This window comes from Lycium ferocissimum, chromosome 8 (genome assembly GCF_029784015.1).
Source record: "Lycium ferocissimum isolate CSIRO_LF1 chromosome 8, AGI_CSIRO_Lferr_CH_V1, whole genome shotgun sequence".
Lineage (NCBI taxonomy): Eukaryota > Viridiplantae > Streptophyta > Magnoliopsida > Solanales > Solanaceae > Lycium > Lycium ferocissimum.
In genome coordinates this window covers 33,606,962-33,628,320 of record NC_081349.1, presented here as the reverse complement: position 1 = coordinate 33,628,320, position 21,359 = coordinate 33,606,962, and the positions used below count along the sequence as shown (strand labels likewise).

Below are 21,359 nucleotides of genomic sequence, written 5' to 3'. Positions count from 1 at the left end.
TGTTCGTGATGAAGAAAAGTCCCTACAAGTGTTCGTGATGAAGAAAAGTCCCTACACGTGTTCGTGATGAAGTATTTTCCGTAAAATTTCCAACACCCCAGACCCCACGTTGTGGGATTCACTGGATATGTTGTTGTTGTTTGTTGTTGTTGTTTTTGTTTTCTATAACTTCCATGGCATGATGTCAATAACCATTTCACTTGTCTTTTTACGTTATTTACCGTCTTAGTTATTAAGCTTTTAATTGTTTATTTCTTTCATATTCCAAGAGAATGGAGTATTAATTATTTGCACAACCTTTTCACTTTTTTTTTCGCACTATAAAAGTGTGATCTATCAAACTCAAAGTAAAAGTTTTCACAGTTTTATTATGCTTTACTCCAACAGCAACGTCGGTTTTTTCTATGTTCTTTTAATGAGCATCGTAATTGTTTTTTCTATGTTCTTTTAATGAGCATCGTAATTTTTTTATGCAAATGTAATATGTCCTTTTTTATTTTGGGTTATATAACTTTTTTTTACAGATTATGTAATTGACCATAAGTTCACGGTTACTTCTTACACTTCAATCGGCGTGGTCAGTATTTCTCTCCAATTTTACATGTTTTTTTTTACATTATGCATTTAAGTTCACAGTTGTGGGACAAATTCTTGGTTTTATTATTTTATTTTATTCATTTATTTGTTTTCTTTCCTTTTTAGAATTTGGAGATTCATGATCAGTTCGGACAAAAAGTTTCTGTTTGATATTCTTTTTTTTCCTGCTTACTATGTTCTTAAAATTTGGTGAAAATTATTGTGAGGAGGTATAGTCAAGGTATGGTTTAGTGGGTAAAAATCACAAGATGGTATTTGAGCATTGGGAAAAAAGCTAGGTGATTTTTCATTTGAATACGCCTTGGTCAGAAAATTGTTCGATACTTGGGTTGGCAGGAAGTAGGAAGTGATAGTCATAACGCACACAAGCTACACAAAGACCACCTAAGGTTATATTTTAAAAAGTGAATTTGAGACTCCTCCAGATCATGAAAAATAGGAAGAAGATATTTTCTCGGTTTTGATAAAAGTGATATCTAAACCAACTTGAACGCACCTTAACTAATTCACTAGGTACAAGCTGCTGCTGCTACCGTCCACCAACAAGTATACTAGGTAACACTATCTACTAAACTCAAGTTTAGACACACGAGGAAAAAGAAAATAAAATCACTTAGCCTTTTTCACATTTGTACTCTAATCTTCCATGGACCCTTCGAGCTTTGTTGACCAGTGACACGTTTAAGTGCAAAAAGTGCTCTCTTTTTTTTCACTTTTTGATTGATCATAAAAATGAGAATAAGTTGAGTACAAAAGTAAATGGCAACTATACACTTGTGCAACCTCTTTGGGCAAAAATAAGAAAATAATTGTCAATACTTTTCTTCGAGCACTTGAATATTAAAGTGTTACGAAAATTATGCGGGAGCATTAATAACTAGATTATTATTCTTTTCGGAAAACTTGAAACTCTAGAAGGATACATATAAGAAATTTATTCAAAAGGTATAAGGTTATAGGGGGAAAAAATTATATTTTGAATGACTATTGCAAATTATCTTGCGCTTTCTAATAGAGTGTTATCATATTTTCAAATAGTATGTTTCCTAATAACCTAAAAAGTTAGCTCATTACACATCATACCTATCTAACTAAATTTAGTTATTCAACTTTTCATATTATGTCTAATCACTTAGTTTACAATAATAAAGTCATTTGAATTAGCTAATTGTTCATCATTTTGAGTTTATAAGTTTTCCCTTCATATTTATCAGTAATGATTATATGATTATATTGTAATATATATATATATATATATATATATATATATATATATATATATATATATATATATATATATATGACGTGCCTTAAACTAAGATACTATTAAAGCCTTTATTTGAGCCAAAATTATAAGTTAAAACTATAGAAGAAGTAACCATTAAAACATGATTATTTATACAAGAATTATAAACGTCGTCTTCTTCTTCCTCCTTTGCTGATCTTCTCCAAAATTATAAGTTATATCGAAGAAGTAACCATTAAAACATGATTATTTATACAAGAGTTATAAACGTCGTCGTCTTCTTCTTCCTCCTTTGCTCATCTTCTTTTGGAGAAGCTTCTACTATCAAAAGAATTATCAGCTTGTTTTGGAAAAACTAGATGCATTTGAGCTATCTACATTATATATTTGCTTTCACTTTTCAATAATTCATCGTCATTAGTGACCTACTTGTTTTGATGCCGCGCCATATGATGAGTTCCTCTTGCTCCTGCGATTTATCTTGAAGCTACGTCGTCCAAATTGACCACGGTGAAAAGGGTACAGGTTATCGTACTCCTCCTTATCGTACTTCTCCTTATACTTCTCCTGTCATCACCAGCTAGTTGAGTTTATATATAGTCAAACAACATGTAACTTGTTCAGCAGGACCACTGATATCATGTAAAAGTAAATTCAGGAGAAGATATATAGAGGAAGAAATAGATTGCAGTTTTGCCAGTATTCTTTCAATAATATGTGTTTCAACACCACAACTGAGGTGTCAAATAGGCGGGTTGGGTTGAACTTGGACGGGTCAAAATAGACTAGGTTAATAAGTGACACCGCCCAAAACTTACTTGGGTTGAAATGGGTTCGGCTGAAATGGGCTAAATAGTGAGTCATAACCCAACCTACCCAACTCTTACTAAGCTCCCGCTTGGCCATAGATTTTGGGAGCAAATTTTGAAGATGTGTTTTCAAATCTTTGTTTGGCCATAAAATTTTGACAGATTTTGAAAACAAATCTTCAAATCCCAAATTCTTGCTCAAACCTATTTTTGGGCCAAGATCTATGTTTTGGCCTTTTAAAAACTATCCCAAACCTTTATATTCTATAAAAAAAGCCCCATCTATCTATGGCTCAACTAATTCTATCTACCATGTTCCTCCATCAAAGCCATATTTACCCTGTAATTTCCACAATTAAAACAATCCCTTCTATAAAGTGAACAAGTTAAGTTGTGCTCAAATGGTAGAAGAAGAAATCCTAGGGAAAATTGCTCTATCAACTGTAGAAAATCGTAAGATAAAAATGGATCTTTGTATTTTAATTTTAATTGTAGTAGCTAGTAAGTGTGTTATTAACACAATTGCTAATAAAGTATCATGTTCTGCATAATTTGGGATTAGCAAGTATGAATGGTTGAGTATTTTTTGATAGTTTTTAGAATTTATGGGTATAAGTAATGTTTCACATTTTCCAAAACAAAAAGTGAAATATGTTTTGAAAAACTAAAATGGCCAAACACATTCAAAACTTGAAAAACTTCATCCAAATCAAGTTTTTCAAATTTTTCTTTGGGAATCTATGGCCAAACGCTAGTTCAGTTTACCTAATAATTTCTTCTTCTTTTTTATGAGTATATATAACATATCAAACCGAAAAATCTCTTTTTAAAAATATTTTGACAAAGTTTCTCATGGGTCAATTTGAGCTACTTATCAACCCAACTTTTAGATGAGCTGAATTGGATGAGTGAAAATAGGTTGAGTTAATAAATGAACGACTCATTAACCTGCTCAAACTTGGACTGGTTGGACAGGTCATGTTTTCATGGGCTAATTTTGCCATATATCAAGAACTGCCAGTAATCCCAAAAACAATAATTGGTTTTATATAAGTGTAGTTATAGCCAAGGATGGTTCAAAGCACTCAAAGATTGCTTTATTGCAGTTTTAGAATTGACACATTAGCTGGATTTGAAATGAATCCTGCCAAGCCATATTTGATTAGATTGAAGTGTTGGAGTATCGCCATCTCATCTAAGTTTAAGCTTACTCTTTTAGATAAGATGGTTACACACTTCAACATACTGTCATTGGAATAGGTATGGGTTGAGTTCGAGTGTCAACACATAATAATTTTCATGTACTTGACGTAGGAAAAAAATCAGGATGCACGTGAGGGGGCAATGTTGATGACATATTTAGTTCCAACAGCTTAAACTTTTAGATGAAATGGTCCACTTCAATATTGAGTAATAGTTTATCTCGGTTATATGTAAAAGGTTTAAACTTCAGTTCAAAAGAAAAGATTATTTGTAAAAGGTTTTGAAATTCATTCTTAATGTTCTACTCTGGGAGGACAAAATAGTTTGAGTAGTTATATTTTAATTCTATCCAATACGTACTATCAAACATGATATTTTAGATGATAAGAATATTCAATAAATTTCAAGATTCACAAAAAATACTACAAGTCAACATAGCTAATGATATAATATATTTTAAGGACTTGAGAAAATTAGCAGTAAAAAAACTGTTTGACTCCCAAATAGTAAGACCTTCACATAAAATTGGACGGAGGGAGTAATCAAGTGTCTTCAGGTGCTTACCTCCCGTTTTGAATTCTGTGTGACCGCGCGAGAAAATATATCAAGCGGAGTTTGGTTATCTTTGTTAAATGTCATTTTCTTTGCTTTGGGATGGAGTATTAACTTATAAGGCACACAGTTCCTATAATGCTTACGCTGAAGAATATCGTCCTTATTAAAGTACTTTCCAGAGGCAAGCAAATGCATAGGAGTGTTGCCATCATTATCAGGCTCATCGACAAGGCTACCCCAATTCTTCAACAAGGTAAGAAGTAACGCTGCCTGTCCGTTCATTACGGCTACATGAAGAGCATTTTGGCCCCTGCTGTTAAGCATTTCCCAACAATCAGGGCAGTGCTGTAATAGCTCACTTAGCATGTTTGTAACAGATAAGGTATCAACTTCACCGGCTGCAATGTGAATTGCTGTCGTCCAGTCATTTTCACTGCCTGTTCGAAGGTAGGCTAAGGATTTCTTCCATCCCAACATATCAGAAACTACTTCTTTCAATCCTAGTTTAATAGCATAATGCAGTGGATTCCAACCCCATTTGTCTGGTTCCTCACATAAAGAATTGTTCCATTGCCTTAGTAATCTTGCGCAATCTGGATATGTCAAATATTATGATGATAAGGGGTCAATTCATCTACACTCTTGCAATCTTCGTGCATACACATATAGGTTCACAAGTAGTATTAAAGTTATGAAATCATTCAAAAAGACCTTAGCTTCACATTAATTTTTTTTTCCTTAAAAAATAATCTTTTCTTCCTGTTTGGTTAGTTATAATTTGAATTTTGGGGTGTCAATTAAAGGGAATGCGTACTCATTATCAGGCCTCTCATTGAAATTATCTGACATAGTTAATCCTAATTTATGTAGATGATATTATGGGCAAATCAAACAGAAGCTAGATGTTAATACAGAGTAACAAAAACTACTTACCCAAGTGTTCGTGAACAACTGCTGCGTGAAGAGGTGTTCGACCAAATGGACCTGCAGCATAATTTGGGTTCTTGCATGATTCCAAGATTTCACGTAGAATATGAATAAAACCAGACTCAGCTGCCAGATAAAGTGGTGTCTCCCCTGCCTTGTTTGCCGGATATTCATATTCAGGATCCTCTTCTTTCACCAAGATCTTGACAACATCAACATGTTCACTCCTCACGGCCTTGTGCAGGGCTGTATCTCCATTCTCATTTGCCATCCTCATGAGTGTCTCCTTATAATTCTCCTCACTAGCTATGTGAAGTAGCACGTGGACTACTTCAGTGTGGCCTTCATTAGCTGCTATGTGAAGTGCAGTCTCATTTCTCTTGTTCTGACAGCATAACAACGCCGGAGTAATCTTAAGGACTTCTCCCACGAAATTGGAGTGGGAACAAAGGGCTGCCACGTGGACGACAGTGTTTCCCTTTGGAGTGACTTGGTACCCATTTTCTTCATCCCTTTTCAGATATTCAGTAAGTGAAAAATCACCATCGTTGGTATTGCCTTCCACCGCAGCATTGTACAAGGTTGGATCCATTTTCTCTCTCTCTCTCTCTCTCTCTCTTTTTTTTTAATGGATTTTGGTATTTATCAAAAATTTCCCAAACTATGATCTTGTGATCCTTTATTTCCTCTGGATCAAACATTATATAGAATACCACACAGACCTTTGCCTTTGATTTAGGAAAGAAAAAAAAAAGAAAGAAAGGTACTTGTTCTTTTCTTTAATCGGAAGCAAGGAATTTGTAAAGAATTTTCTTTTTAATTTCCTACTCGGTGTTCTGTAAAAGGATTGTTTATTATCCGCGTATCAGGCCCCATTAATCCTGGATTCGCGCCACGTAAAAACTCATCCTTTGATAAGAATACGCTCCTAAAGATTGTTTCCATATCCAAACAAGGCTTGAACACGAGAACTCTCAACATGAATAAAAACAACTACTATTTAACCTCCAAAAACCAAAATATTAATCAGTAGTACTTATTGTCTTAAGATTTACCTTTTCTTATGACTCATTTTTTTCAACACAAACAAGACTAAGTAATTAATTAAGAAAATAATAGAACAAGAAATATGTTTTCGTGAGGTCCAAATAAATTTGAAAAATTAAGTTTTTACTAAAATTCATATCCTCATTAATTCTTTTCTTTCTAAAATAGTTTTAAAAAAAAAAAAAGGATTTTTATTTTTCTAAATTACACCGAATAAAGGTTTTTTAGGGATAATTTCAGAAACCTCCCTCCAATTGTTTCTTTGTAATGTTAACCGCTATGATTTGAGATACCACCCTCACCTCCCTTATTACAATACCGGTCCAAATGATAAAATTTCCATTCTATTCCAGAAATACCCTTTTGTGTATCTAATTGTTGAATGTGAAGTAAGCGACACAACTCCCTCAAATTCTTTTTATGCATGCTGCACAATTGGTCTGATTTGTTTTTAAATCATAAAATAACACACATCTCATTTTAATTAATACATATTGACTAATTACTGTTGTGTTAATTAAAATATATTACTGGAAGTAGGAAAATTTGATTATAGCTAAATTAATTAAATTATTTTTCTTCGTTTCCAGTTACTGGAAAAGGTACTACTGGCTCTGGCTTTGCCTTTTTCTTTTTGGGAGACAATTCACTTTGGTGTTGAATAAGCAACCTATGGTGATAATCTTTTGTGTTTTTTCTCTCTTTTTTTTTCTTCTTTCTTTTACTACTGGCTTTGCTTTTTTCTTTTTGGAGGACAATTCACTTTGGTGTTTAAGAAGCAGCCTATGGTAATACTCTTTTGTTTTTCTCTCTTTATTTTTTTCTTCTTGTTTTTTTTTTAAACTATGCCCTTCATTAGTTGCTGTGTGCAGGGGTGGATGCAGCTTTCAGGTAGCATGTTTATTTGAATTCAGTACTGTCCGTGCATAATATAAATTACATGTAAGAATCTACTAAAAGTGCAATTATAGTACATTGCGTATGATGGATTCAATGCTAAAATCCTAAATATTGAACTCATAGAGCTAAAATCTCAAATACACCTCTGGCTATGTGAAGCACACGTTCTATTTTCTTGTTACTGAGGGCATAAAAAGATGCAGAGGCAGATCCAAGATTTGAAGTGCTAGGTTCTGAATTCTAGCCCTTTCGAACTATTGAGTTCCAAATTATTAATTTGCTCGTATTAAATGCCTTTTTTAAGACAAATACAAGACTGGGACCGAATTACTAAATTCTGCCAAATTCGTACTTCAACACTACCTCCGCCTCCGACAAAATGGAGTAATCTTAAGGCCATATAGGGCTTCCACATGGAGCACTGTGTTCATGGCGGACTCAGGATTCTCTGGGTGCACACTTTAAAATAAACAAAAATATGTTGCTTTGAGTAGAATCCAAACTCAGCTCCTCCACGGCTTAGCTTAAAGCCTACCACCTTTTAGCCAGAGCACCCAGATCCTTCATTGCTTCATGGGTGCTATTTATTATTTTATACTAAAATTTCAATATTTTCTATATGTCTACATATATCGGGTTAATGGATGCTCGAGCACCAAATATTACTACATGGGTCCACTCCTGACTGTGTTGACCACTCTACCTCTGCCTCTAGCTATATTATTTTTTTTGAATTTCAGTATTTGTTCAAAATCCATTATTTTCTTTTTCCGAACTGCTAATACTTTTCCTTGAGCCGAGGGTCTTTCAGAAACAACATTTTGCTTTCCAAGGTAGGGTTAAGGTCTACGTACACTCTATTCTTCTCGGACCCCACTTATGAGATTACACTGGATCTGTTGTTGTTGTTGGGGATTTGTCAAAAGTCTCCCAAAATTATGATCTCGAGAGTACTTTGCTTTCTCTGGACGAAACATTATATAGAAAATCTAATTAGATTCTTGATGAACCCTGAAGAAAGGGATTTGGTGTTTGCCCCTGAAGAAAGGGAATTGGTGTTTGCCTTGATAAGAAGATAAGGATTTGTTTGGGTTTTACTAATTTTCGTATTTTCTCTTTAATTTCCTTTAGTGAAACTATATATTAGTACAATTGAAAGAATATCAATGTAGATGACAACAATTGTTTATGAAACTGATGCAGAGCTTACTGACCCAAATTAGCAACATATGAAACTTACCGAAATAGGAAAATTACAGCCAATATCATTCGGCCATATAGTTTACAAAATATGTACAGTGTATAGATAGCGTATACTTTATATTAGGAGTGTACATGGACCGGATTGGTTCGGGTTTTTCAAATACCAAACAAAACCAATTATGTCAGGTTTTTAAATCGATAAACCAAACCAAAACAAACCAATAAAAGATGGGTTTTTCGACTTTGGGTTTTTTTGAGTTTTTCGGTTTTTTCTCCCGACTTTTTTTTCATACAAAATAATTTTTACTTCAAATATTTCTTTAGTTCTAGTAAAATGCAACTATACAATTAAGGTGTTTCTTAAGAAAATAACAAAAATGTGAAATGAGTGATGACATTGTAATAAAATATTCAACAAAAAAGGTAATGAAATAGCATAAAATACATATCGCTAATTAATAAGGCATAGAACATCTCTTTTCCTGCAATGTATTTGATTAAACAGATTAAAAATGAAAAAAAGAAAATTTAACCGAACAGGAGGAACAATATAATTGTAAGTAAACAAAACCAAAAAGAAGAGAACTTGTTATATTTGTAAAAATCTATTGTACGGGTCGAGTAATCTTGACAACAGTACCTCTTTGTCGTTTTTGCATTAGAGTATCTTAAAATGCCATATTGGTCCATCAACTTGCAGAACTATTTATAAATATATTCATATCTCGATGAAGTATTCGCTGAGTCTTTGTATAATTAGAATATCTTAAAATGCCATACTGTTCATCAACTTGCATAAGTACATACACGTCTTAACGAAGTCTTCACTGAGTCTTTGTATAATTAGAATATCTTAAATGATAAAAGTTCAAATTTTCCCTTAACTTTTAACAACTACAGTATTATTTAGTGTACCATGTGTTAGAAATTGACAACAAAAAAAATACCTCAAATTAGCTAGAGATGAAACTTACCAAAATAATGGAGCTCATTGACCTAGCTTTCTCAATTAGAAACTCCCATTTGACCATTTGATTGGCAGCCGCTGATCCAATTATTCACATACTCAACAAATGCTCCTCACACATCTACTAAGTCCAAACTTTAAAAATCTGTGTTCAGCTCAACATTTTTGGCTTATTTACGCGTTTAGTAATTTAAAAGTGCATATAAGTCAAGTGCTTATGTATAAACCAACCGTCATAAGTTGGTCACCTCTAACTTATGATTTTTCAGCTTATAAACACTTTTAATTTAACCAAATATAGTATGATTTTTGTCCCTAATATCTTATTGTATCTCTCTATTCTATTTCCATATATAAAAGTACTTTTAAATTTAGATTTTTTGAAATAACTTTAAGCGCATTTCAGTCATTTTAACAATTCACTTCTATCAAACCACATACTCAATTATACTTATTTATAAAATCAATTTAAACACTTAAAAGTATTTTTCAGCATGGGATGGTAATCAGCTACTTTTAATTGGCTAACCCATACGGGATTTAAAATTGAAGAATAGACCAAAAAAGGGGGAAATAGAAGGATACCCAAAAAAGAAATGCTGGTTTCCAGTTTCCACCATTGTTGAAGCATCTTTTTCTTTCTTCTCTATTATTTTCATAATCTTCTATTCTACAATTTAATTTATCAGTCAAGCTTTGGAGCTCTGACGTGTCACTCATCTATCAATTCACGTGGATAATCGTGAATTTTAACGAACATTCTGTAAGTGATGAAAAAAATAAAAACAAAATGGTGAAAAAAAGTGACAAATAAAATAGAATGATCAAACTTACCCGAGATTGAGCAACTTTGTTCTCATTTTGACTTTTGCTCTAATACTACATTCGACCTTTGGAAAAGTTTCATTTTTTATCCTTGACCTCTAATAGAACTTTAACATAGAAGTAATACCATAGTAAAAAATTGAGGTTAAATTAAAATTTATGCAGCGGGGCATTTGAACTCATCTCATGCCAATGTTATGCAAGTACAAATAAAAAGTACTGTATTAGAAGTTCTCTATATTTTCTAAACATAAGTAATTTATGCAGTGGGGCATTAATTTTTTTGGGAAGTATTGAAATTTAGGGGACGTTTCATTCATATCGAAACTTGAGAGGTTGTCACCGTGATGGTTAACTCTTGGGATCTAAATGCAATAATTCCTTTAGAGAAATTTTAGAGGTCTAAAGTATTATCTGGATTTTTTTTTTCTTCCTTTTTGTGGTTTTGTTCTCGATTCGATGTGCATCCAGTTTCACATGTATGCTTCGGCACGGTTTTAAAATATGTCACTAAGATGTAAGTCTGCTTACTTATATACCCATCATTTCTCCTGCGTTTTGACAATGTAGGACTCTTCTCCTAAGGTGTCACATTCAAGAAACAACGATTGACATTTTACGGACGGTTGGAACTTGCTTATGGAGCACATGATGAAAAGATGTATGAAATTATTGTGTCGGTTTTTTTCTCTACTAACGAGCCAGGATTTTAGTTTATGAGTTTTGGACCACAATTATTTATACTTATCAAGTTCTTGATAGATTATTTATACGTATTAAATGAATTTTTTAACACAAATACAAGGTTTGAGCCAAAGCTTCTGGGCTCTGCCGAACTTCTGCCCTGAACGTATATTTTACAAATTTGTGCAGGGCATTACTTGAAAACTTGTAAAAGCTGTCCTTCAGGAAGCAGCGAAGAAACGAGAAAAGATACGCGGACCTGCAAAGGATAGATAGAGGAGTATGCCAATACCTAGAATAAGTTACCTATAACCTACCTACATCTATCTCTCAAGTTTATTATGAAAAGCTCCCTTAAAACAGAAAAGTGACGGAGAGAAAAGGAAAAAATAGTATGTATAAATGGCAAGTTGATGCTTATGCCATGAACATTGCTTGGGGTGAATTAATTCTGTCAAAATTTTCCACTCATTGGCATATGAAACTTGGAAAGTTACTGACAAGACTAAAAGCTGATTTAGTTTCTGGTGATGTTAAAGACTCCATATTTGTGTTCACAATCACTTTTCTTGAATTCAATTGTTTTTCTGTCAACATCCATTTAATCCAATCAAATTTCTTTTTGCTGTGTTTTAGATGTTTGTAGTAATTTGACTCACAAATTTTACTTTACTTCTTACACACATAGGTCTTGTGCAGCATCTTGGAAGGCAAGTGATATCTCTCTATAGAACTTTCTTATTTCCTTTCTGCATAATGGTGTCATATATAGGTATAAAACATTCTTTTACCAGGTAAAATTGCTGTCTTTTGGCAGGCAATTAAGGTTTTATTTTTTATTTTTTTATAACCGAGAAATCACTAAGGACAAGTGGCGCACCGGTTCGAAAGTCGATATATAATGGGCCTGCTCCTCTATCATTTTCCACTTAACTATCAGGATTTTGTCCGTGGCAGGGTTCAGACCTGTCAATTGCACCTAACCCACGCATCACAAGTTCACTCTTACCCACTAGACTAAAGCCTTGAATAAGGCAACTATGTTGCACGGATCTTTCGTTTATTTGGACGGACCCGTTTTCAGTGTGACATAGATATAATTACTCTGTTCAGATTCTTGAAAGAAGAGATATTGGTAAAAGATTACATAATATAAGTTACAAATTAAAAGGTGAAAAAGATAAACAACTTATACATGCAATGTGACTAAAAACAATGCAAGAATGTTGTAATAGGAATCACATTAGTGGGAATATAGGCCGATCCATCTCTAGCTTGTGTTTCAATGGAGAGTAAGGCGGTTAAGCTATCCTTTTGGTTTAGTTGTTTAGCCATTCTTTTTAGGAGACGTGAATGTAAATACATAACATTCCCAGGAAAAGGTTATGCGTCATAAACTGGTGATCAGCGTAATAATAATGACACTTGTAGGTATGCTACCGCCTGATTACTAAGATCACTATAGATGTATGTGTGCAGTTCATTGTTGTGGCAATATTCACTTACGGCATGCTCACAATATGGAACCACAAATTGTAGAGGAGCATATTATTCTCATTCTTCAGATTCAAGGTCATTCCTCTTACACTGTTGATAATTCAATCATTTCCGCGAGTTAAATTTCGTTTTTGGATCGAAAGTTTCTATTTTCATTGTGGAAGTGGAAAAGAATATACGTTTCCTCCTTACACCATAGCTACTTGCTTGAGTTGTTAAGGAAACATGATAAATGTTATGCACTTTGCACCAAAAACAGTCTATTTCACCTTCAAAGAGAAGATTGAGTCTTGGTGTAAAATATTTTTATTTTCATTAAGGATAGTTGTAATCTTTTCCAATACATTTGTATTACCAAAAGAGTTCTTTAAATATAAACTTTATTATCCTGGTTCAATTTGAGATTATAAAAGGCAATATAGGGAATTATCCAATTTCTTTTGTCCAATTAACTGACGATATTAATCTTTCAACTTCATCCTTCAGTTAGAAAAGTTCTTCATTTTTTGCCAGAAATTAAAATAGGTGCAAAAGATCGATATACTTATTGCCTCAATGGAGTTCTCTGATATCAACAATAATTTATGGTTGTTGTGATTCGATATCCGAATTATAGAGCTACGACATAATCAATCCGAAGGGCGAAGTGAAATTCTTTTAAGTTGAGTATTACTAAAATTATTATGTTCTTTTAAAGAACGGTAGCGTTCGGCCTAATTTGAGCGTATTTAGTTTACCTCTCACATGCACATGTACGGATGGCAACTCTGCCTACCCAAACTTAGACAATTGTGAACTCACGTATGATTTTCACTAAATTTAGTGACTGGTAGACCACATCCTTGGATGGATTATTATTTTTCTTTTTTAATTAGATGGAGTTAATAGAGGAGGGAAACTCAACAGCTAAGAGATAGTGAATTCAATTCACATAAAACTCAATAGAAATAATGAGAGATGATCAAACCAAATAAAGATTGGGAAGAGCAGATTAGAACTATATCAAACCAAATAAAGATTGGGATAGAAAGAAGAGGCCGATTCTTTGGTAGTATATCGACAGGTTCATCGCATAACTCACTCTCTTTTGCGAGCCCATTTCAAGCTCTTGGGGAAGAAGAGATAGATAAGAGAAATCGATCGAACGGAGGAGCGAGAGGGAAGGAAGCAGTGATATTTTCCCACACAATTTCTTATATACAGTCTTTTTTCATGCAACACGTGAAAGAAATACCACTATTCATAGGTCTAGAATTCTTCCATAGATTAAATACAAAATAGTAGAGTAATAAGTGATCTGTTTTGAACATAGGACTGAGGTTACAAGATTTAAGTCTTTTAATAGTTAATAGGATGAGTTACACCACCACTTTCTTGTCACTTTTTCATGGCCAATAACAATGACAAGATATAATGCACTTTTTGAATTTTTTTCTCGGGTTTTCAATATTATAGATACGCTTCTGACATGTTCTTTGAAATTGCAGAAAATTTTTTTCTCCAACTGTTTGAAGAATAATTGGGTTGAGTTGCTTCTATTTATTCGGTTATTGTACTGCATCGCTGGTTCCCATAACTTCGTTGGTGAATGTCCGTTAGTTCTTTGACTTAATGATTCATGAATATGTAGTTTTTTGTTAGCAATGACATAATTCATATGAGTGTATATGTTTTGGGCTATTTGATCACTTTATTCATTTCCTTTATATTATGAGTTGTGCGATTTTCTTCTAGATATCACTAAAAAGCTGGAAATAAGGTGCAAAATAGTGGAGTAGTTGAAAACTAATTCACATTTTCCGCTGTTTTTGTCGAGCATTATCGCGAGCACACCCCCTTCAATTTAACACTTAATTTGAGGTAAAATACTATTATTCTTCTCATCTCAACTTTTACTAGAATTTACAACTTTTTCCAATAATTTATTTTCACAGATGTTAAATATACACATAGTTTAGCATTTTGAGATCAAACTTTTTTATTTTGATGCTTCATGTTTGTGCTCAAAGAAGACTTATTTAGGAGAGACTTTTGATGCTATATCTCAGCAAATGCCACCTAGAACAAAGGCCAAGTATTCAACCTCGGATGATGTCTGAATGTTCTCTTAGAGGGCATCCATTTTGTAAATATTTAACAATTTCACTTAATATTTCTGCGGCTAACTGACTTTGTCATGAAATTTTCAGAAATAGGAAAATCGGGTAGATACCTATCTGTAACAAGAGGAAATTGTTCGACAGGTACATGAATTTAAAAAATAATGGAGTAATAATAACCTACAGCAAGAAGAAGCATCCCTAGACTTTGCTCTGTTTCTTGGTCTTATATACAGAGCTCTGAACTTTTTCTTTAACAAGTCTTAATTTTTCATACCCAAGTTTTTATTTTTTGTGTTTCCTCCCTCTTCTTTTAGTTGTGTTTTGTCATTATGTTGTCAAGATCTAGCCTCTGCTGAGAAGAAAAATGAGAGTTAGCTTTCAATTAACAAGTTGACATTCTTCACTGTGTGCAGCAAATATTCTCACTAGATTTGGAGAATTTGTTTTTTGAAAGCTTTAGAATTGAATGAACAAGAGGATAACTAGATCAACGTTTAGAAAGGTAAAGTTCTCGACGGATAGAATCAATGATGTTGTAAATTCTTATAACACATATATTATGTTGCATGTCACTTGAAGGGTTTTTCTAGCTATCTAATTTGTCAGTAATATCTTCTAGTGTGTTGACATGAATGCCCTCTACTCCTTCATACCTACAATATAGAGGGAATAACTCTTGCAAGAAACAAAGATGTAGTACCAAAAGATACAAAGTAAATCTAGGGGAAATGATTGTTGATTTAGTGACTTCAATCCCATTAATATTTCATTTGATCTGTATCTGTGCTTAAGGGATTGTCCAATGAAACATTGGTTTTGTTGTTTCCCTCTATTTTGGTTGTGATTTTGTTTGTGTTTGACCGTAGTTTGCCTGTATCTATTGTCTTCTCTTTTCCCTTGAAGAAATAAGTACTAACAAGTGATCATTACTTCACGACTGTACAGGTTTTTTTGCCAAACGCTTCTAAGAAGAACGCCGCAAATGAGGCAAAATGAAGACAAAAAACGCAACACCATTTCCAATATGTAAATACATGGCCTCTAAGTAGTTTTCGAAATTATGTGATGTAATTAATGCATATCTCTTATACTTAATGGGCCCATGCTGGCACGGGACTGCATCAAGCTGTTAATATGCAGCAAGTTTGATTCGTATGTTTGCGTTTCACAACTTATGGCATATACTCACAGATTGAAAATTAAGTAGTGAGTTTTGCAAATAAAGCTAACTGTATACCAGTTAGACCTACCACCAACACCATTGTCAACCACCACACGGGCCCGAAGACCACCAACATAGTTTAAATAATAAATGGCTTTGACGTATATATATATACATCTTACATAAATATTTACGAAACGTGTGATAGTTTTATATTTACAAAACATAACATTACAATAATAAAACATGCTTTATATTTAAAAAAATAATAATTTATTTTTAAATTATTTTTTATTTTTTAAAAATCATTTTTTTAAAAAAATATTTTTTTATTTTTTTTTTTTAAAAAAAAAAATTTATTTTTTTTTAAAATTAATTTTTTTTTTTTTGCTCAAAAACTTATGTATGAAAGTTGTATGAAATGTGTATATCTCGTCTTAAATTAAGTTTGCTTGATCATGAAAAATGTATGAAATGTGTATATCTCGTTCAAGGCTTAAAAATCCTTCAAAATTGTGTGTATGATTACTTTGTATCTTGCTCATGTCTTAAAATTTCGCTCACATTCTCATGTATAAAGTTCATGTTAGATTTACGTAAATTAATACAACTACAACAACATTGTATATAACTTTGATACAACATTCAAGACTTAAAATAATCGCTAAATTTTTGTGTATGAAATGTGTATATCTTGATCAAGGCTTAAACATTATGCTTAAAATTTTATGCATGAGAATGGTATGAAATGTGTATATCTTCCTCAAGACTTAGAATTTCCACATTGTTTGTATATAAATTTCATATTAGGTTTTACGGAAAATTAATACCATTACTACAACAACATTGTAACAATTTTCATACAATATTCAAGGCTTAAAGTTTTCGCTCAAAATTTTGTATATGAAAATTATATTAAAATTTTTGCTCACACATACACATTTCATACAACTTTCATACACGAGAAATATGAGGTAATTTTTTAAGTCATTGAGCAAAAAAAAAAAATTAATATTTAAAAAAATATATATAAAAAATATTTTTTTTTAAAAATAAAAATATTTTTTTTTTTATAAAATATATTTTTTTATAAAAAATATATATATTTTCCCCCGTCATGTTTTGTAATATATCGTTATGTTTTGTAAATAAGGAAAACTATCGTTACGTTTCGTAAATATTTCTCCTTAACATGTATATATACGTAGTTTTCCCATAATAAAATGCCATAAACTCCAACAGGTCATTAAGTGCATTTGTTTACATTAAGATCTAAGCACTTATTTGATTTGAATAGGTCTTAATCATTAAGATCTTGATCAAAGCTTAATATCATTAAGAGGTATTTTTGTATGATTACTTTTTACCACCACTCATTCATCGTAACCACCATCACACCAATCCTCCCACCAACCACGCACCTCACCCATCCCCCCCCCTATCACTAACCACCTACAAAGTCACCACCACCTCTACCTCATTCACAACCACCCCGCCGCCTCCCCACCCAACCACCAGCCCACCACCCACCGCCTACCTCCAACCACCAGCCACCACCAACCACCTCTGTCATCACAACCACCACTAGCAGCCACCACCGCTGACAACCACTATTGTCAGTCGCTAACACACCTACCAGCCTTCATTATTATATTACGTCAGCAACCACCATCGTCGTCTCCGTTGTCGTCGCCGCCACTACCACCATTGTAGCTAATCCTTACTACTAACCACCTCTACCATCATAACTAGTAGGCCGCCAACTACCACCAACACCATTGTCAACCACCACATTCTTCTGCAACCACCACCAACATCGTCAATTACTAACATCAACTAGCTCCACCACCACTACTGACTGCCACATGGCGCCAATCACTACAACATCAACCACCTCCACACTCACAACTATCATCACCACCATTACTAGCCACTAGCACCAACCATCATCACCATCACCACCACAAAGCAACTCCACCATCACTAGCGAACTTATTTTTTTTATCAAATATTATTTTTATTTTATTAAATTTATATTTATTTTCTAATATTTAGTTATTTTTTATTTAAATTGTGTATTTATTATGTTTAAATAAATACATTATGCACATTTAGATGTTTCAAAACAAACAGTCTAGATCATTCAGTATTCAGATTTAGAGACAATATCTTAATCATTCAGATGTGCATTAAAATTCAAACGTCTTAATCTTAATGAAAACAAATGAGGCCTTACCTACTCTTACCCCTTTTTACTAGTGACATATATGAGCCATTTTGTTAGGTTCAATGGCATGTTTGAGCATTTTCCCAATCCTTTATAATACATGATTCTCTTGGGTAACAATACTCACTTATGTTATTAATCTGTTTATTATTGATGTATGACATTCAACCTTTTAGAATCATATTCCTATATATACCTCCATATTTACTAATGTTATGTATTAAACTTATAATTTCATGTAACAAACTTATGAGGACAAGTTTGTCCCTTATACTAATAACATTATTATTTTTTTATGGAAAAACTATCTTACTCTATTATTTAATTGAATTATGAATATAATCTTATTTGACATCATTCACAATTTTCACGTATTTTATGGCTCTTTAAAAAGCACATAAAATTTGTTTAAGAAAAAAAAGAGATGAGTTTAAAAGAGAGTACACTAATGAGGCATAGTTGGGTCTCAGTGTGTGAGTTAAGAGTATGAATGTCTTTCATAGTGAAATTTGTGTATTATAAGAGATTGGGAAAATGCTCAAATATGTCACCGAACTTAACGAAATGGCTTGCATATGCCACTCATAAAAAGGGATGACAGGGGTGGGAGCTGGTAAGTATTGTAGGGTTTAGATAATGTCATAGGCAAAATATGGTAGTCGTAGGCAGTGGCGGAACCAGGATTTTTACTAAGGGGTTCAAAATTTGTAAAAGTGAACACACGAAGAAGTCAGAGGGGGTTCAACAGCTACTAAATATACATAAAACAATGATAACCAACAGTATAATTTTTCGCCGAAGGGGGTTCGGACTCCGCCCTTGGTAGTAGGGCTCAGCTGGTAGTTAGTGGCACGTACGAATGAACCAGTGGTATCATGGCCAATGGCGGAGTCAGGATTTACGATAAGGGGTTCAAAATTTGAAGAAATAAACACACGAAGAAGTCCAAAGGAGTTCAACATCTACTATCTATACATAAAAAATAATTTTAACCATTTATAAACAGTTTAATTTTTCCCCGAAGGGGGTTCGGCGAACCCCTTAGTCGTATGTGGCTCCGCCCCTGATCACGGCGATGACATAAATGAACCCAGCTATTAACGAGAGTCATGAATGAGACATTTCGAATAGTTCAAAGGCATATTTGAGTTTTTTCCTTTAAATCAATTTATATTTCCCAGAATCGAATAAAGAGATTAAAATTAAATCTATTATTCACAACCCATTCCTGATAATTCTGACAAAAGAGGCGGCCAATAGAACGGACAATGCCACTAGTCATGCTCATATAGTAATCCTTTTTTTTTTTTTTGGTATTAATGACTTAGATGATGCATGCCTTCTAGTAAACCAAAATGAGTAATAAACCAAAAAAGAGTACTACTAAATTGATGAACAAGTTGAAATTTCTAAACTCATTTTCTTTCTTTAGCACATTTCGTGTTTAAACATCTTAAATAAAATCTCTGGATGCATGAAGAGTTTGACAACATAAATTTGACCAATACTTTGTTGTTGCGTTTCATAATGCACATAAAAGTTTGTTATCGTGTCGATTTTCTTGAATTTTTATGTATGGCCTAAGCTTCGTGGAGTAAAACCTATTTTTTTGTCTATACTAATTTTCTTGCTAACTTGAGGAGACTATTTGTAAATTAATTAACCTTGTTTGAGAAGTCACCACAACAGTTTATTACTTTGTCTAGTGAGCTAAGGAAATTACGCCGACAGACTCTGAATTTTGAATTTTTTGGTTCTGCATTCTAGAAAGGACGGTTATTGGGTTATGGATTAAGTGAATTTTTTAATACAAATACGGACTTTTAGCCAAAGCTACTGGGTTCTATGAGGCGGAGCCGGAATTTGAACCTTATGAGTTGTAAATTCAAGGATAGTAAACATCAAATGTTAGTAACACTATTAAAAAAACAGAATTTTCCGACCTAAAAAATGGCAATTTCCGACCTCATGAGGTCGGTTTTGGGCAAAAACCGACCTCAAAATTAGGTCGGAAAATAACAAGTCGGAAATATTACCGACCCATAGGGTCGGTAATGTTTTTTAAATCGGGTATTAATTAGATAATGTACGGACCTCATTAGGTCGGTAAATTATATTAATAATATAATGATATGAGTTTACCGACCTCCTAAGGTCGGTAATTTATATGAATATATAATATATTGTTTTAGATTTCCGTCGTTGTGAGATCTGTATTTCACAATTTCTGAATTTAATTTTTGTACATATTTAGTAAATTTATTAATACTAATATTACTGGGTTTGAACTAAAACTACTGAGTTCAGTCGTTCCAATTACATCTGCTTCTAACTCCACCCCGGACTTTACCAAACTCGTAATTAGAATTTTAGCTCCACCCATGTGGCTTCCCAAAAAACCATCAAATATCCCCACTCCTCATTTAATGGAGCCCTTTTACAAATAATCTCTCATGGATATATTGGTGCTGCACTTTTTTTTGGCGGGGATGACTTATGATAGAATTCGCATTGTTTATCTTCACGAAATGGGCGGAATAGCTATTCCAATGCCAAATATGCTCACGATGTTCAGTAGTTTTTCCATAGCTTCCCTTGCATTACCAGGTATGAGTGGTTTTGTTGCCGAATTGATAGTATTTTTTGGAATAATTACCGGCCAAAAATATTTTTTAATTTCAAAAATACTAAATACTTTTGTAATGGCAATTGGAATGATATTAACTCCTATTTATTCATTATTTATGTCGAAAATTAAAGAAAAGTATTTGGATATACATAGAAAAGGTAAAGAAAAAGATTTTGGTCAATTTTAATCCATTTATTAGATATACTAGTATATATAATATATGTATATATAGCATATATTAGCCCATATATATGATATATATGTATATATGTTTATATAGATGCTACTTAGAACCAATCAAAACATCTCAATTACCCTTGTCTAACACGATAATTTTAGAAAATTCGGATAAACCAAAGTGAGGAATTAATTTTCAAAAAGAAGAAAAATCCAAAATAATAAAGTGTACATAAAGTGAAATTGTAACCAGATTTTTATATGAATCTACTTTCTTGAAATTACTTAAAACAATCAATTGAACTTTTTAACTAATAATAAATGTTGAATCTTTGTTCAAGCTATTTAATTTAATTTAATTTGACTGTGAGTATTTTAGATTATTCAGGAAAGAAAAAGGTTGGACAAGAACTTACATCAGTAACTTTAAGTTACTTAAATTTATTTTACTTAAATGCATCAATGTTGTGTATTCTAAGTAGATAAAGAAAATGAATAAGTCGGGCCTATTTTTAAGGTGGAGAATCAAAGTTTTCAAAAGAAAATAAACGATGCAGAGAACCCAAAAGGTGTAGAATGAAAAGACATAAAAGGGCCCACAT

At 32.9% G+C, this 21,359-nt stretch overlaps 1 protein-coding gene across 1 annotated transcript; it reads right to left on the bottom strand.

Moving 5' to 3' along the window:
• Nucleotides 1-1,947: 1,947 nt before the first annotated feature.
• Nucleotides 1,948-6,026, bottom strand: LOC132068159 (uncharacterized). Its single transcript, XM_059461652.1, has 3 exons — nucleotides 5,344-6,026; nucleotides 4,420-5,003; nucleotides 1,948-2,410 (listed from the first exon to the last, which is right to left on the bottom strand). The coding sequence occupies exons 1-3, from the start codon at nucleotides 5,927-5,929 to the stop codon at nucleotides 2,261-2,263; spliced, it is 1,320 nt and encodes a 439-aa protein (XP_059317635.1). The 5' UTR covers nucleotides 5,930-6,026; the 3' UTR covers nucleotides 1,948-2,260.
• Between the last annotated feature and the right edge of the window lie 15,333 nt (nucleotides 6,027-21,359).